An 18,443-nucleotide genomic window follows, 5' to 3' on the forward strand; every position below is an offset into this window, starting at 1 on the left:
AATGCATTCCAGCTTTTTGGTGACTAACCCAAAAGCCCCCAATACATTTCTCCTTGGACAGCTGTGTCCACATGCCTGACCGAGCAGTTAAAGGAGGATCAGCAACTGACCAGCAACTGCATGAGCTGAGCAGGCTCTTCTTTATCCTTTTCACAGCCTCTCGTATGGCCTCAGTGTGCCACTGAAAAAAATCACTATAGAAAATAATGCAGTTGCAGACTCTAGCTGATCTCTGAAGATATCACTCCAGAGGTTTGTTCTCCACAGCGCTGTACTAGATGATCATTACAGTCCTTTTCAACCCAGGCCATTTTGTGATTCTATGATTCCTTCACATGCCTGTGTTTCCTTCCCCAGGTTACTCCCTTCCCTATGTCCTGTGACCTACAAGGAGAGTGTGCTTGCCGGGACCCCAACGCCCAAGAGCACAATCAGAAAGATCTCCGTGGCTTCAGTCTTGGGTAACGCTGAGCGACGTGGAATGGAGGACCGCACTGCTCAAGGCAGGCTAGGAGAGACACCACATCCCTTTTGGTATCATTTTTAACATTTAGCTGCTCAACTGGATGGCATTTCTGCACCAGAGACCCTTAGAAATCAACCAGTCTGCCTTTAATTTTTGTCCAAGGAGAACTCAAAGTAGGGGTTTATGTATTAACTATATCTTAAATAGCGATGACAAGAAACAACCAAGAGTCAAGTCGAGAAGACATTCATGTATCAAAACAGCATGTTATGCCCACCTAATTTGAACAGTTCATATCTAGATTTAAGGCGAGAAACAAGCTATTTATGTACACATATTTATAGAAATAAGTAGAGAAAGAGAGAAAGAGTGAGAGATTATGATCAACGCAAAAACACTTTCCCCTCTCCAGCACTCACAACTCAGACCATTCGTGGAAGAGGCTGTGCTCTTGGAGGACTCCGGGCTGAGCCTTTTCTGATGCTGAATGCCAAGGTATCTCATGCTCGGGGCACTGATGCTGGGGTGGGGTCTCCGCAGGGCTGTGCCTCTTGGCAAGTGACTTGCCAGGTGCCCAGTCAGCTCGAGACGTGGGACTCATCTGCTCCTCACAAGATTGCTACTTCCAGCCAGAGAGCTCAGCAGGCTGCAGTGACCTTTCTGTACAGCTCCTCCTTCTCCCCCCTACCCTCAAAAAGCAAACAAAAAGCCCCCTTGTCGCCCAGCCGGAAGCCAAAAGGCTGCTGGGATGTTTCTCTGCAGAGGTGGGCGAGTGGTCCCACTGTGGAGCCAGGGAGTGGGGAGTCAGGACTGGCATCGAGGAATGTGGATATTGCTTCTGAGGAGCAGAGAGGGTAACTCGCCCCTGCACTTGTCATTTGAGCATGTCTGCTGCTGCTACTGCTGCTGCTATGTCCCATACAACTAGTTTCCTTACTGTGTCAGGACAGGGTGAAAACAACCCCATGCAACCAAACAGTCTGCCTTAAAGCTTACCTATAACCTGCCTTTCAAACCCTCTGGTCTCTTCCTCAGCATTGGGGCAAGAAAACAGGACACCAGCCAGCCAAAGGAATCTGCTTTTTGGTCTCCACCCACCCAAGGGGTTCTCTAAACCTCCTCCATCCCACTCTTATGGCTGTGTATATTTAACAGCTGCTTCATGCTCTTCTTTTCCTAGGAGAGGGGAAGAGGAGGAAGTATGTACTGTGGGGAGACAGTATTAAAATTTTGGTCATATTTGTCAGTATTAAGCATCCAGGCCTGTAGGTCAGATATCTTTGAATGACTGGGAGCTTAGCTGCTTGTAATCTTCCAGCAGGAAGGGCATTAGCTGCAGCAGCTCTCATAATTCCCTTTCATATAGCTCCATCCTCCTGTTTCAGCCCAGAGGGGCTCACGTTGTGCCAGACTCTTGTGGGGCTCATTTCATTGTAGGGTTCATCATTACATAGAGTCACTGAGATGCCAGTGTATCTTAGTGCTATTGCTGCTGTTAAAACCATCCCACATAAAGCCTAGAGATGTCTTCAGTGTGGCCTGGACTTGTCTCCTGCTGCTTTGGGTTCCTGCTGCAAGGAGCACACATCTGAAAGAGCATCTTCCCAAATGTTAATTCTTCCTGTTCCTTGGGGCTCTCCTGCTTTGTACAATCTACTGGGAAAGGACAAGTTGGAAAGATATTTTCCTTCTCCTGCCTTTTTGAATATTCAGGCACTACAGCAAAGCAGGAATGTTAAGGGGAATCATTTAGCTCGTGGAGATGGATGTAAAGATAGGTAGGAAAACTAGAAATGGAAAATTGACAGTTGTAGGTGCAAAGAGCCAGGCTCTTCTCACCCACCATTGGGGTCATCTCTATGGGAATAACCCAGAGAATAATCTCACAACCTAAAATCTGGAGGCCTGGAGAGCAGATGAGCGTAAGAAGGTGAGGAGCTGTCTGTTGGGAAGCTCTTGGAGAGGGCCTGGCCATGGGAGCCGTGTGGATGGCTCTGTACCCACTTGCAGGGCTATGAGGAAAGGGTGGTGCAGTGGGATCAGGGCTCCTTCTATGGAGCAAAGCTGAATGGCTGCTAGTGTAGAGAGCATTAGCAAAAACTGGTCCCTGGGCAAACTTCCACTTGTGCTTCTTGCCACCTAATTAACAGTGGAAATAAGTAATTGGGAGAAGGTTGCTTCCTTCTCAGTCGTTCATCCTCCTTTCTCCTGGTAATTGGTTCATGTGCCATCCAGCCCATCAGAGGAGCATCCCACAGCACCTCTAAACACCTGCAGGCTGCCAGCACATCAGCACCTGAGGCATCTTGGCAGGAACTCTCCCATCCACACCACCCCAATTTCACCCATGTAGGAAACCCCACTTCAGGCCCTACATGCATCCTGATGGCAGACCAGTTTACAAAACTCCTTTATGAGTTCTGCAGCTCAGCATGGAGGAGATTTTCCATCTGCTTTTCCCAGCTAGGAATTGCCCAAGAGAGACAGGTCTGTGTTAGCGTTACTGCCACTCGCTGCTGTGGGCTCAGGGCCTTTGGAGTCACTCTGTGGCTCAGGGCCAGCCTCTGCTCGCAGCAGTCTGGGGACAACCAGGTCCCTTCCCCGCACGGAGGCTTTCAATGCTGCTATTTGATATTTTTTTTTTTTCCATTTTTGGCACTGTCCATCTCCTCCAGAGGGGCTGAGAGTACCGCGAGCAGAGATGCTGCTCTGAGTCACGTTAACTCATGTTAAGAATGCTACATTTTGATTTTTCAAGGAGATCAGATTGCTTTAAGGGGAACAAGGAGATGGGACTCAAGAGATCTGAGTACCTGACCAACTGGATGGCCTTGCAGCATCTACTGATGTAAGGACCTTGATTGCCTGGTAGAGTCCTGGGGGACGAGCCTTCATGATGGTGATGGACATCCAGTGGGAGATGAGAGGGACACAGGGTGAAACTGAACAAGAAAATTGGGGGAATAGGAGAAGGTGCTCACGCAGATGAAATTTAGCTGCTTATGAAGTCCAGGTCACATCGGTGCCAAGAGCATCTCTGTCACAAACTGTGAGCCAAGGCTGCACCCAAAGGGCCACCAGTGGTCTCCATGGCCAGAGGGAGGGCAAGCTGGAGCAGAAAGCAGTGAATGGTGCGGGATCGGGTGGGAAACTCCTATCAGCTGCTACCCCACTCCCTCCCCACCCTCTCGCAGATGGGCTGAGCTGGTGTCATCCCGCTTTTCTTGCATCTCCTGCTGTCCCCTCCCAGGCTGAGAAAGGAGGATGGCACCAGAGGACTCTTGGAGTCGGGTTCCAGCTACCTCCCTTCCGGTTTCGGTTTCACTTGGTTGTAACTGTCGGTTTGTTCTAGGTTTCACCTGTGTTTAAGAAAAAAAAGAAAAAAAAAAAGAAAAAAGAAAAAAAAAAAAAGAAAAAAAGAGAAAAAGAAAGCCAATAGCCAACAAAAGTTTCTTGCTACAAAGGATTCAAGTGGGAAAAAAAAAAAAAAAATAGGAGAAAACCCACATAATCCAAATCCAAGAAGAGAGAAGAGCAGAGCCTATTTTTGTCAGTTTGAAAGGAAAACACTGATTCTGCCAGCTGAGTAGAGGTAGATACTTAAGTGTAGATTTCCCTAGAAGTACTGTGAGGTTTTATAACATTGTCTGGTTTTGTTTTCCTTGTGCTTTGTGATAAGTCCAGGAACTAAGACTAAGGTATTTTTTTCCCCTGATATACTGTTGTTTGGGGGGAGGGGGGAGTTTATTTTTTTTTCCAGATTATTTTTGTTTTGTTTTGTTTTTTAAGTGAGTATTTGTGCTCATTTTTACATTAACCAACTGTACATAGACATTTAACCAGTATTTCAGTGTGCTCTAATTACTGCACTCAGAAGCACTGCGCAGTCTGAATCCCGAAGAGTTGCAAGAGGTTGGGAATGAGTGGGAGGAGATGGGTGATCCCATCAGCGGTGTGCTGATGTCCCCTTTCTGCACTCCTGCCCCATTAATCCCAATTGAGGCCAAGCTAGAAAACAGGAGGTGTTGCGGTGAGGTCAGGTGAGGCTGGGATGCCCAAGGGTATTTTAGAGCTGGAGATTTGTCCTTTTAATTTTTTTGGATGCCATGGAAATCGCCACCTCTTTGGCCTCATCTTGACCTCCCCTGCTCAATCCATGATGCTTCAGTGACACTCGGTGGTTTGTGTCACTGGGAGGAAACCTGCCCAGCTTAGACACCATTCTCCATACTGTCATGGTTGTGATCTTAGTGGTCCCATGTAAGTCTCAATGGTGCAATGAAGGTGATATCCTTCACGTTTGTTCCCTGCCATCCCATCCTCCAGCTGTGGCCATCTCCCTTGAGTGGGCAGCTGGCCTTGTGTGTTGTGCACCTTGAAGGCCAGGGACCAGTCCTCTTGTCTCTGTTGCTGACCACTGAGGTCAATGGGAGCATGACTGAAGCTCTGGTAACCAAGGCTCCAGCAGGCCCAGGTGGCCTGAGATGTTTTTTCTTGGGGCTATGGCTCATTTGGGCAGTCGGAGTTTGTATTGGGCTGTTCTTGCCACCTGGGGAACGAGTGTTCAAAGCCACTGGTCGTGTCAGCAGGAGCAGAGCAGGGCCTGAGGTTTTGTTTCAGTTTTAGTTTTCCAAGTGGATTTTTTCCCCTTTTCACCTGATCTACACATCCAAGATTCATTAAGAATAGTAATCGCTTCTTTCGAGGCCAGAACCAAGAGCTTGCGTTGGCTTCACGTGACAGACGAGGATCTTGGTGCTACTCGGTGTTGTTAGTCCTGTTAGGTCGAGATGCAGAGCTATGAGTCCGATTTGTCTTTGGTTCCCATTCTGGCTTGGATTGGTCTTTTGTTTTTTCATTTGTTTGGTGAGGCCACAATTCAGCCACCAGTTTCCATCTTCTGAGTGTGAAGAACTAGGGCTTTAATGAAAACATTTCACCAGCAATTAAAGAGGGAATTGGAACCATTGTGGAACTTGCATTGTACGGCCTCTGTAATTACGAACCTGTCTGCAGATGATAGGCTGAATTTTGCTTCCACCAAGTCAACAGGGGTTTTTGTTGTTGTTGTTGTTGTTGTTGACTTCACTGGGAGCAGGATTGAGCCGTACTATATATATAAATATATATATATAAATATATATGATATATATATAATATTATATGTGTAATATTATATATATATATATCAGTGTAATATTTACAAATAAAACTGTGATCTCGTCTAGAGAAAAATGTATTCATATTACCAACTGCTCTTCCATATTTATGTATCATATTGTATCTTTTTATTATTGTTATAATTATTATGATTATTATGGTTATTATTATTATTATTATGGAATCTTTCTTGGCACCTTTTGGAAGCGACGTCAACCAATACTCCAATGAAGTGCTGAGGATCTATTTTCACAAGAATTCTACTGGTCTACTGTATAAAAGAGAAAAGAAAAAAAAAAAAAAAAAAAAAAGAACCAAGCAAAATACAGTTCAACCCTTAATTCTGTACCTCACGCCTGTACGTTTGCTGCTCCGATTTTGGGTTTTATTTTGCGTTCGTTTGTTTTTAACGGATCTAATTTAAGTCTCCAAGCAATATATAAAGATGTAAATAGTAAAGCTTATTTATTAAGATTGTCATCTTTTTTAATTTATATTTACACAGTTGTTCATCTAATTTATTTTTTTTTTCAATACAGTTTTTAACAGTTGTCCTTTTTTGGTTCATGAGGTTTTTTTTAAAGTCATTTTCACAGAATTTCTTTATACAGGTTTTTCTTTTAATAAACAACAACTTCCTCTGGTCTTTCAAGAACAGGTCATGTTTCACTCAAAAAAAAAAGTTTTGTCAGATTCATCAGAAATATTTTGCCATTGTTGATTCCTATACCCTAAAGTTCTATATTATATAAATATATAATACCTTGTATGCTTAAATATTTAACTGTGTGATTTTGTATATATCTTCATACACATGCTCACACACATATGAGGGTTAATGTCCCCAGATGCTGGGAGAACAGAGAATCAGAAACACAAACAATATAAGCTTGTATTAAAGAGTTCTGAACTGGACCGCTTGCTTTTGCCACGTCTTTGCTTTCGGTCGAGCTGGCCCCGAGCATCGCCGGGTATGGGAGGGTGAGCGTGGTCCCACATCTGGATGCACAGCCGTATGGGCTGCCCTGCCCATGTGCTCCCCTGCCTCAGTTTCAGGCAGGGTCTGCAGCACTTACAGTGTTCTGGCAGGGCTGGTAAAGGGAGGCCGCCCCCCCGCAGGCCGTGGTGTGATTCCCTCCCACCCAATGGGTCTGGTTCCGCCATCAGACCCTGAGGCAATGGGATCTGTCCTGAAGAATTCCACTTTGTCTCAATTGGGAAACCTTTTGAGAAACATTCAAGCCCGTAAGCGTGCCTAAATAGTGCTCTCATCACTTGGAAAAGAGCGCTCACACGTAAAGGCTTGCTGACTGCGTTCCGTGTGCGGGGCTGTTGGCCTCAGTGACACCTGGGGCTGTGCCAGGCTGCAGCTCGGTGCTGCCGTGACCTGTCTGCCACCCAGCACATCTAAGGACGCCGTGCTCTGCCCCTGCCCTCTGCTGCTTACCTTCTCCATCAGCTGCACAGCACCGTCATCCAGCAGATGAGTCCCAACAGGAACTCGCCGTGACTCAGGAATATGACCTAAGCGGGGAGGAAGGCTGGAAGCCATCTGCATGCACCCCGGGGCTGAGCGTGCCACATGCAGAACCCTGTGGGCACTGTGGAATGAGGCTCTGTGTCCCATTTAACATCATTTTGCTCAGCAGAGTGATGGATGAGGCTCAGATCCATGCCCACCCCATAGCAGGACCCCGTGGTGCAGATCCCAGCCCACCTCCCAGCTTGGAGCTGCCGCAGCAGGCAGGGGAGGGATGTCTGTGCTGCTGTAGCTGGGAAGTGCGTATCGACTCAGCATTTACAATGTGAATTGATTCAGCATCGACGTCTCCAAACTGGGCCTGTGCACACTGTCAGGATAGGTGCCATTCAGCCCTGACAGTTATTGACTCCCTGATTCTGAAGAGGGTCGTTGTTAACCCAGTTAACTCTCACCCTCATCAATGATTTAACTCCCCAGGGAAGCCCAGACAGGATAGGGAGGCTGGAGAGGACATGGAGCATGTGGGTAGGAGCCTTAATGTTGGCTGTGCTGCACCACTTGCAGGTCCTTTTGCTTTTGTTGCCGTTGGACTATAATGGCAGACAGCTCTGTTTGCCATCCTGATGTATGTGCACTACTGAAAAGCAACACTTTGCCCGCTTTTAGAAATGTGGCAGTAATACTGTCGTGTGTAAAGAGGCTGTGGACTGAACAACAAATGAATTCCACACCGCAGTCTATGGGGCGTTTGGGGGCAATAAACTGAAGGGCAGCAATAAATTATTATTTTTTTTTTTACACTGACATAAGTGAGTCACTAAAAAAGATGTTTTGCATTTCAGCTGTCAAAATCTACTGCAATATATTGAGTGGGGAGAGAGAGTGACAGTGCACGGTGCTTCTATGCCATCCTTGTCAGTGGCCAATGCATTATTAATGGAGTATAAGCACGTTGAACGGGCCTGTCAATAGAACACACTGTAGCTAAAAAGGCCTATAAACGGTGTATTAAACGGTTTGTGTCTATAGCAATACATAAATCAATTAGCTGTGCATTGAAGGATCTATTAAGCATTAATACAGGCTTTAAGACAGGAGCAACCTATGGAGGCAGCTCCTGCTGGGCTGTGCTGCAGCCACTGAGCGATGCTCATCTCCATTCCTCACATGTGCACAACCACACGAGCACAATCAATTGCAGTCTGCGGCCAAAATAACCATTTCTATGGCCAGTTCATGTGTCTGTCTGGAAATCAATCGCTAAAGGGTGGAGAAGGGGAAAAACATACATCAATACCTGCATTGAGAGAGGGCTGAAGGCACTGCTCAAAGAGTGGGCCACCAGCTGATGTTAAAAGAGGTGGAGGGAAAGAAAGCAAGGAATGTCACTTTCTGATCAGCCCCAAGCTGCAATGCCAGCCAGTCCATGCCACCAAGCACTGTGTGGCTGCAGGCACTCGTGTCACCCACCATGGTTCCCGTTGGCTGCCATAAACCAAAGGAGCTGACTGCGTTCACTGCATGTGACAGCAAGGGGAACTGCTCCTGGTTGATACATCTGAGTCGTCGCCTGGCTGAAACCACAGCTCCTCCACCAAGTGTGGCACTGGGAACTGTAGGAATGGGAAAATGCAGCTGTTGGCAACACGAAGCAATTTGGACAAAAGGATGTAGAGACTTCAAGAAAGGCTTCCAGAAACTGGAGTGTAAGGAAAGCTGCTCACCTTTCCCATGTACTGAAGGCACCTGAAGATCAGATGAGCACCCAGCTGTGCATGTTAGCAGATGGTGCCTATGTGTGCGCTCTCTGTGCTGCCCAGTGCACCTCCTTGGGTGCCACGGCCTAAGGCACAGTGCAGGCAGGTGAGCTGTTCCCAGGCCTCTTCCACTCATCCCCTAGCCCAAAAGTTTGCTGATAAAACGCAGCCAAAGGATCCTAAAAACATTACGTTCATGAGAGGCAGTAATGTGTGAAAATAGTTCTGAAGGTCTGGATGATCTTCCAGGTGACTCAGGCCTAGTGAGGACCATCCGTGGTTAAAAGCTTACATAAAATAGTTGTGTTTTTTCTGTTGTTCTCTTTTTTTTTTTTTTTTGTAGATACCAAGTCTTGTCACCTGCTATCCGCAGCCTTCTGATCATTTTACTTGCAGTGAATGTAGAACTGGTGCCAGCAGCCACTCTCACCCCCTTCCTACGAAGATATTACCTACCAGCTTACCTTATGGAAGCTACCCCCTGCCTCCCAGCTGTACATTTATTTTTAAGAAGCATGCAAGCTTCCCATCTTAGCTGGAGCCCACGTCCCTTTGTTAGACTGAAAAAAAAAAAAAAAAAAAGGAAAAAAAACCAGGGCTGGTGTGGATGGGTATGACAGGAGTGTGAGCACATGGAAGGTGCTGGGTGAGCAATGCCTGCAGAGGAAGCCCCTCGTGCTGCTCCTTCCCTCCAATGCACCCAGGAGGATGGCTGCAGTGCACACTGCATGCGGGCACGCATTGCTGAGCTGTGACTGCAACTGTTTATCTTGAAAGCCTGATGGTTACATTCTCCCAAATTTCCAGCTAGAAAACACAGAACCTTCCTTTCAGCCGTGAGCCCAAGCATGTGTAACCTCGACGAATTCCTCGGGTTTGTTTGGCTTGGGTCGGCTGCGCCGGGCAGCATCCGTGGCCACAGTCTGCCTGGGGCTGGCACTGAGATGAGAGCTCAGTGTGCTCCTCGACAGCTGAACGGCTGCCAAATGCTCTCTGCCACTCTGCCCCAGCACATCCGCCTGCTGCATTCCCCCCGTGCTGCCACCAGCATCACCAAGGATGTGAGTGGGCTTTGGAGTGTGGTCCCCACTCCCAGTTCCTACAACACTGCCCTCGTGGCAGTCAGGCATCCCATAATAGCGTTAGTCCTGTAACCACCACAATATCCCCATCTGCTGTGTCATTGGCATCGCAGAAATTGCCAGCAGTGTCACTCAGTGACATCAGGCTGGGACATCAGGCTGGGACATCAGCACATTTGCAATCTGAGGGTTTTTGCTTTGTTTTGCTTCACACAATAGCCAAGCTGTGCAAATAATGCTGCAACACCTCATCTCCGAGTAGAGCTACCCACTTCCAGAGGTGCAAGATTTGGGAGCTGACTCTGGACGAGGCCAGTGGCACTTAGAGGCAGGATGGCATTGAGATGCACTGGGGCTCATCAAACCCAGGCAAGGAAATGCAAGTGTGCATTGGGCTGCAGCAAGCTGAGGTTGTCCCCTCCATCCCCAGGAACACCAAATCAGGAAAAAGGATTTTAGCTAAAAAAAAAAAGGGCCTCTAGGCAACCTGTGGTGCTCTTGCTCCAAAGGCTCCCCTGTGAGCTCCAGCAGGACACTGACCAGGTGCTGGAGGGCTCCCCAACCTGCAGCATCCACGTGGGTCAAGACAAATGAAGAGACAGGACCAAAGGAAAAAAACAAGAGCAATGTGGGAGACACGACCACAATTATCCAAAGCATGCAAAGAGGTTTATCTCGAGAAGGATAAGCCTGGCTGAACTTCCTCCACATCAAATCCTGCACCTTTTTTTGGATTCAAAACATGTCCACTTTGAAACTCACCTCCTGCTTGTTTTCTTTTACTTTAAAGGGTTAAATAACCTGGAAAAAAAACAAACAGAACTGTTTGCTTTGGGCTGACTGAACTGATTCATTCAGCCCACAGTGTTTCCTTTTCTCCCTCCAGCCCCCCTCCAGGTTTGCTGTTTTGCTTTAAGAAAGAAAAAGCAATAGCTTTGGGCTGCTCTGATTTTTGTTGTTTTTTTTCCTCTCACCCTCCTGCACTTACTGGTTTGGCGACCAGACTGAAAAATCCATTACCCACACAGATCCCGGGCCAGCCTAACCCACATCTGACAGTAAAAGAAACCAGATTCTCCATGTCTTTTTAGCCCCTGGCTTCCTTCTTGGGCTTTCCCACATATCTGAAGCTCCCAGAGGAGCTGGGATGGGTGCTGGGCAGGGCCAGGACCCTACACAGAGGCTGCACTTTCCCCTCCTCTCCCAGTGCCTGCTCTCAGGGTCAGCGCCGGTCTCTGGTCATTGGGGTTGGCCATTGGGGAAGTCCTCTCCTCCCGGCTGAAGCAGCGGCGAGACAGCATCAGGAAGAAACACCAAAGGAAGCACGGAGATGGACTTAATATGAACCTTTAATGCACAGAACGAGCTGCCGGGAGCCTTGCGAACGAAGGCACGGAGCCATTCTGCTACTTTGGAGTGGTAAAAAACCCCCAGCGTGTCCACAACGTCCTGGCACCTGCCTGGCATCCACCTCTGGGCCACGCGCTCACAGCTGGGATGCTCCTGGCGTCCTCGGCCAACATGGCACCAAATTCCTGGTCCCACGGCTCTGGGTGGGCAGGGGATCCCCAGGCCCAGCAATTCCCCTGCTCAGGTTCTCACCTCCTGCGGGTATCGCCTCCTCCCAGCGTTTCGGAGTGTGTAGTCCAGGAAATTCAGTAAGAAAAGATTAAAAAGGAGAGACTTTTACGCTGAGTCAAATCAGGTGTTGGGTTTTTGTTGGTTGGTTGGTTTTTGTTGTGGTTTTTGTTTGTTTGTTTGTTTGTTTCCTCTGGAAAAATTAAAAAACGAAAGGAAAGGAAATTAAAGTCCAACTTGCAGATTTTGCGTTTCTCTGCCATTGGTGTGAGAAAGTCCTGCTTGGCCTCGCTGTCCCCTTTCACCCCTCCGAACACCTCCCGTCCCCGAACCCCAGCAGCACTCAGCACATCACGAGTCCTCGACTCCTCGGAGTCCCTCTGCCTCCCACAGCTCCAGGCCGGCACCGTCCCTCACCGCCCCTTGGACTCCCCGTAGGTGTTGCGCAGCATGGAGACCATCTTCTCCTCGCACGTGACTTTGGTGTCCTTTAGGATGCTGTACCACACCATGCCAGGAGGCCGGACCTCCTCGCTGCGGCAGAACAGGTAGGGCATGGTCTCGGTGCGGCTCTGGATGTAGGAGCTGCGGAGCAGTGTTGAGCAGTGGCTGCTGACTTTCTCCAACCTCCGTAGGATCAGGTGTGCCTTCCTGGAGGGAAGAACCAGAAACAGAGGCGGAGGAGTCCCCAGGGCACACCTGGCTTCCATCACTGGTTCTGTCTCATGGCAAGAATCACAGAACCACAGAATGGTTGGGTTGAAAGGGACCTTACAACTCCCCCAGCCCCACTCCACTGCTGTGGGCCGGCAGACCCCCCAGCTCAGGCTGCCCAGGGCCCCATGCGTGGCCTTGGGCGCCTCCAGGGATGGGCACTCACACATCTCTAGGCAGCAGTGCCTCACTGAGCTCTAGTAAGGAATTTCCTGCTCACATCTGACCTAAATCTGCTCTCTTTTAGTTTAAATCCATTCCCTCTTTTGTCCCATCATTATCTGCCCATGTAAAAAGTCCCTCTTCCTCCTGCTTATAAGCTCCCTTTAAGAAGGCTGCAGTAAGGTCTCCCCGGAGCCTTCTCCAGGCTGAACACCCCCAGCTCTCAGTCTGTCTGCATAACAGAGGTGCTCCAACCTCACCTTCTCCGTGGGGCTGCTCTCAGTGAGTTCTTCTCTCAGTCCATACATGTAGCTGGGATTACACCAACTCAAGCACAATACCCTGCACTTGGCTTTGTTGAGCCTCATGAGGTTCAACGGATGAGAACCACGGCCTGAGACATCGCCTTGCCTGTTTTAGGTGGAGAGCAGCTCTGTTTTGTGTCAAAGTTCATAGCACATCCATGCATGGGGCTGGAGGAACCTCAGGCCTGAGCAGCAGAGCAGCTCGGGTGCCCTGAGAACTGTGCCAGGTGGTCACCAGAGTGTCCCATGTTCCACAGCACACCGTGGGGACCCTCACTACTGCCAGCCCACGAGTGCTGCCCTCCCTGCTCTGTTTCCCTAAGTCTCCAGGAGGCAAATGGCTCGAAAGGACTGACACTAGAAGAGCGAGGAGAAAAAGCACAACACATTAAGACAAAACAAAATAAACCCGTTAGAAACCAAGAATCCCCTTGTGGGAGTCTGCAAAGTGCTAAATCAAACAAAGGGAGGGGAAGAGGGTTTACTTCAGTGGTCTGAAAGTCTCAAGATCACAGATTATTTCCTCTCCCTCTGGTGCCACAGGAAAGCTCTGGATTTGGGGTTAGGGGATTTCACAGTTCCTGGAGGAATGTAAATTCCTGATAATGATATGTCAGAGGCAGCGCTGTCAGTCAGTGAGGCATAAACATGGGGATTATTTGATTATGGAAGCTGAGCGGCGTTGCAGCCTGGGCTGTGAGCTCCTAGCGAGGAGCAGCACCAGCAGCACCCAGTATGGGATGTGGGGAAGGAGGGCGGATGAGGCACAAGGGCACATCAGCACCTCCTGATGTGCCACTGATCCCCCAGTTCACACGTGTGAAATTCCACGGTGGCATCAGATGCTCTCAGCAAAGACTCACGGATTAAAGCTCAGCTCAGCAGCAAACCAAGATCCGTAGTGCCTGGTGCTACAATGAGGCCAACAGATCTCCCCCAGTCACACTCACTGCTGGTGGAAGGAACCAAAAGGGATCATTTGTGCCTTGCTGCAATCAGCCTGCCCTGATGCATATGTCCAACCTGCCCTGATGAATATGTCCAACCTGCTCTTTAGTCAAGGGCGGAGCACAGTTTGTTCCCACAAGCAGTCCTTCAGTTTACCCATCTTAATGCTGAGAAACTGTTTCATAACATCTGCTCTTTCTTGAAGGGGAGGTTGGTCTACATTTGTAGAGCCCACACACACCATGTAAGATGGACATTCCTGTAAGCAGATTGTGCTCGGGAGCAGAGCACTGAACCAGACCTGCCTCTCTCTCAATGGGATAACTATCATCTTTCCAGGGCTACAGCTCTATGGTGACCCTTACTTATCATAAATCATCTCCATCGCCAAAAGTATCCCAGCTTATCCCTGCCCATTGGCTTGTGCTGGTGCAGATGTCCATTGGGATGAATGGGATGCACTGACATGGAGAAGTTGTTCACCTGAAGGCCAATTAAGCATCCAAAGGGTTTTCTCCCAAACTGGTTCCTAGTCCAGCTCACCAGGAGGCCTTCCCAGGCTTGCACAAGAAGAGAGCAGCAACAAGTGGATGTGGCCAGTGGTAGGTGACAGTGACGTGCTCCTAATCAGGTTGAGGGGTGAGCACCCCAGCACATGCTCACACACATCTGCTGGCCAAGCTCTTCCCTTTTTCTCCTTCCATCTCACCACCTGTCTCCTCCCCTGCACAGCCCTCTCAGCCCATCTCTCACTTCCCTCCTGCATAACCTGACCATTTCCCTCCATCTCCCTTGGTCTTCTCTACTCTCCCATTTTCACTGCATGTTCCACCACCCCAGGATCACCTGGATTTTGCTAAAAATGACCAGGTTGCCTTCTTTTCCTGATAGACATATGGGTCTCTTGGCCAGACAAACACTCTCATTTGCGAATCACAGAATGGTTTGAGTTGGAAGGAATCTTCAAAGGTCATCTGATCCAACTCCCCTGCAAGGAGCAGGAACATCTACATCTACAGCTCAACAAAGAGCAGTAACCATGCAGACCTACTGGTCTCTCATTTGCTGCAGGCAATGCTTCTTGGGTTGATGGTCTCCACATATGCAGCATCTGCAGTTGTGCTTGGTGCATCAGCCCCAAGAAAAGGATGCAGCACACGATGAGCTGACTCTACAAGGATGCTGAGAAAGCACAGCACCATGGTCCAGGTGACGGGAGGGAGGGAATCAGGTCCCTCACTTTTGGTTTCCGGCACCAAAGCCCCAGTTTTGATGGGTTTCACTGCTTTGAGACTGAGTCACTTATTTTAGTGAGGTAATGAAGTCATGTGTAAATATTAGATTTAGCTTTTGGCTGTCAGCTGTTCCCTCTTAAAAAAAAAATAAGGAGCAAGAGAGACAGAGCGGGTGAGGGGAGGGGTGAGAAAGGGAGAGAAGCTTTCTGGTGAAGGCTGGGTAATAAATTACAGGAGCAGCTCTTGGGCTGCCAATTTAACACCATAAATCAAGCCCTGGGTATTACCCAAGTGCTCCCTGCGGAGGGCTGTCGGGTCAGAACGACCACCTTTTCAAATACTGGAAATGAAATCTTCCTAAATGCTGACCAACCTCATCCCTGCCAGAAACAATAATTTATTGCCTTATTAAAGGGCAGGAATCAAGAGAGGACAGCAGGGGAGCGAGGCGGGGGTCATTTTCACGGCCAGATCCCAGCCCTCCAAAGGATGAAGCAGCCCCTATTTGCTCCCCCATAGCCCAGCTCCACTGCAGGGTGTCCCCACTCTGGGTGTCCCCAGGGACCGGTTCTTGAGTGATGGATTTAGGAGGTCATCACCCACATCATAAATGGTGGAGAGAGGTATTTTGATAGCGATGGCTCCGCACGGCTGCTTCCCTCTTGGTGTGGGGTGAGGGGTGGGGGGGGGTGAGGGGCTGCCAAGGAAGGTGCCAAGCGAGAGGGAGGACGAGCTTCCTCGGTCTGCTGCAGGAGAGGCTGGCTGCCTGTCTGCTCTGTTCCCATATGGGACGATTTTGTCATCGATTCAGATTTTTCCACTCTACTGAGAACTGACCCAGGTCTGTCAGACCCTCATCTGAGAGGATAATGAGTCCGGGACTCCATGGCCTCTTATCACAGCCTCCCATCGGTACATTGCATTCCCCTCGGTACCAGAAGGCAGCTGCTCTGGGGATGCACTGATCTCATGAGGCCGCCCCGGCTGCTGCCTGGGGACCTGCCTGAGGGAAGGAGAGCTGTGAGCCCCACATCCTGACCTTGCTGTTCCTGGTAGCCGCAGGCAGGGGCACAGAAGGAAGATTTTAACCTAATTCTTTCTCCCGCCTCCTCCTAAAAGCCAGGCTCTGTTTGCAGTGGTCACAAGGATTGTCCAAAAATATAGTATGAGAAAATAATAAAGAAATCTCCCTGTTGCCATGTCAGGAAGCGTTCCTGCTGCACCGATCCAAAGGTCTGAACACACAGTAGCATTAAACCTTCACTGCTTTAGACAGATTCCTCTGTTTTGTTGGAACAAATTAACTCTGCGAGACTCATTTGGTGTTTGTAGGAGGAATGGGGGGAGCAGGAAAGGGGTTGTTGTTGCTGAAGGAGACGAGCAGGATGAAGCAAGCCAGGTGCCAAGATGCTGCTGACCACAGAAAGTCCTGGTTTAGGGCCACCTATGAGCTAAGTTTTTAATGTCTCCTTAATGTAAACCGTCTGGTTGGGACATCTGGCTGTCAGCGTGTCTTCTCGCGAGCAGCTGTTTGCAGTAACCTGTGGCTTTCATGGAAACTGGGCTCACGAGGACTCCAGTGTGATGTATTTATTACACGGAGGCAATCAACTTCCCTCTTGTCGCTCAGTTTTATGAGCGAACATTTACTGCGAATCTGAGGCTCATCTGATAAACATTTCAAGGTATGAAAATGAATGTTCCTCTGGGAAGGAGAACAGCCCGTCAATTAAAATCGCGTTACGAGATGGCCTCCCTTGGCAAATCCTCCCTACGTCAGTGCCTCCGCTTCTGTCCCAGCTCCCGGCGATGCTGGGCGGGATGCAGAGCTCTGCTCTTGTCAGTCTGGCATCGACTGCTGCTGCATTTCCCCTTGGCTGCAGGTCACACACTGCTCAAACATGGAGTGGGGGCACATGAGCTCTGCAAGGGATCATCTGCCTGGCGAGGAAGGCAGACAGCAGCCGAATCGACCGCTGGCTCCAGATGTAGCTTGGTCTGGAGTGCAACAATGCGGGCTATTTAAATGTCACCTTGCAACTCTGGCGGCTCAGTGCAGGTATCAGGGTAGCTAACATGCTGCAATACGTTGGATCTCAAGTGACAAGGGAAATAAGAAAGTAGGAAGAGTGTAAGGAGAGGCTGATGGACCCCAGGGGCTCAGACAGAGAAGAGCAGTTGGAAAGGACAAACAAGTCTGCAGTGTCATCGGAGAAGGAGGAAGGCGGTGGGAAGGAAGAGTGGCTCGGCGTCAGGCGCTAATGAGCTATCAAAGAAATTATGACCAAGGTCGTTTCTGTGGGAGGGCAAGCACCGGGCCACCTGGATTTACGTCTGGGAGAGGAGAAGCTGCTGTGAAGTGCTGTCATCCTGGTATTATGGACAGATCCTTGTTCGTGTCCAACAAGCAGACAGGAGTTGAGGAGAAAGAAGGAAATTCTTATTCACGGACAGCCCAACCCCACTCTTCCATCCTTCCCTGCTCCAGTTTGTCAGAGAGCAACAAAGAATCATAGAATGGCTTGGGTTGGAAGGGATCTAGTTCCAGTGGTTGTCAACCACTAAACTCAGCACCAGAACAGACTGCCTAGGGCCCCATCCAAAGTTAGATGAGGATGATTCGAGAGCATGTCTACAAAAGCTTCAAGGCTACTTGAATTCTGTAAGAGACTGTAACTTGTCCACAGGGTTATGACCACTTCCAAACACTCCTTGCATGGTACCAGGGACACCACAGCAATGAAATTAAGGACAATCTTCTTAGTTGAATTATTGTTATGGGAGAGTGAAGATGGAAAAGGGAACTCTGGGAATATTTACAGCTTGTACAGCAACCATATGGCATGGTGAGGATAAAGGTGTGTCAGGTCCAATAGAGGGAGAAATCAACACAAGGGAAAGTCCATGAAAAATACTACCTAGTGGAGTCAGTTTTACCCCTTAGAATTTTGCTTAGTTGTTGATCTCCTCTGATAACATCCAAATGCTGGCTTACACACAGACCACGCACTGTCCCTGATTAAGACCCTCTGGTCTCCCCATGGCATTCCCAGTACCCTGCAGTACCACCCACTTCAGCTTTCTCACAAGCATTTATCAAAGACCAAGCAGGGTCTGGTCAACACCACTGGATGGCGAATAACAGGAGGGGACTTCTCTCAGCTGCGAGGAGGCAGCAGGACTGGGAGGATGCAGGAAAAGGGTGGGTACCTGGGCCCCAGCTCGTCCTCGCTACGCCAGACAAAGTCTCCAAATTTCTCATAGTGGGAGTTGTAGTGGTGCTGGACTCGGAACAGCATGGAAGCAGAGACCTCCATCAGTGTGTTGTAGGCTGTCTGCTGCTCCTTCCCACTGGTGTAGCCATTGTAGAGGTTGTAGATTTTGTCAGCTATCTCTGGAAGAGAGCAGGGACAAGATTTAATGAGCACAGGTGTAGTGGGAATGCTAAGTTAAGCCTGAAACAGCGATTGAGCACCTGGTAGCAAGGCAGGGCCAACCCAGGGGAGCTCAGGTGCATGCAATGCACCTGAGTAATTGGAAGGGGTGGAGGCAG

The 18,443-nt window shown here is 49.0% G+C and overlaps 2 protein-coding genes across 7 annotated transcripts in view; one reads left to right on the forward strand and one right to left on the reverse strand.

The window, feature by feature from the left end:
• The window catches only part of PAPPA (pappalysin 1), a 359,398-nt gene extending 352,988 nt beyond the window's left edge, over window positions 1-6,410 (forward strand). For 3 of the 4 annotated variants that reach the window (XM_085239622.1, XM_085239623.1, XM_010720813.3), the window contains one exon: window positions 358-6,410. In XM_085239622.1, coding sequence (XP_085095748.1) covers window positions 358-465 — 108 coding nt within the window. In that variant the 3' untranslated portion in view covers window positions 466-6,410. The remainder of the gene's footprint in view (window positions 1-357) is intronic. The other variant, XR_014887326.1, reaches the window with a different exon arrangement.
• A 4,869-nt stretch (window positions 6,411-11,279) lies between these two features.
• Window positions 11,280-18,443, reverse strand: part of ASTN2 (astrotactin 2) — a 261,724-nt gene continuing 254,560 nt past the window's right edge. For all 3 annotated transcript variants that reach the window (XM_085239624.1, XM_085239626.1, XM_085239625.1), the window contains exons 22-23: window positions 18,101-18,284; window positions 11,280-12,177 (exon numbers count right to left, since the gene is read on the reverse strand). In XM_085239624.1, coding sequence (XP_085095750.1) covers window positions 11,940-12,177; window positions 18,101-18,284 — 422 coding nt within the window. In that variant the 3' untranslated portion in view covers window positions 11,280-11,939. The remainder of the gene's footprint in view (window positions 12,178-18,100; window positions 18,285-18,443) is intronic.

The sequence above is a fragment of the Meleagris gallopavo genome, chromosome 19 (assembly GCF_905368555.1).
Source record: "Meleagris gallopavo chromosome 19, MGAL_WU_HG_1.1, whole genome shotgun sequence".
Lineage (NCBI taxonomy): Eukaryota > Metazoa > Chordata > Aves > Galliformes > Phasianidae > Meleagris > Meleagris gallopavo.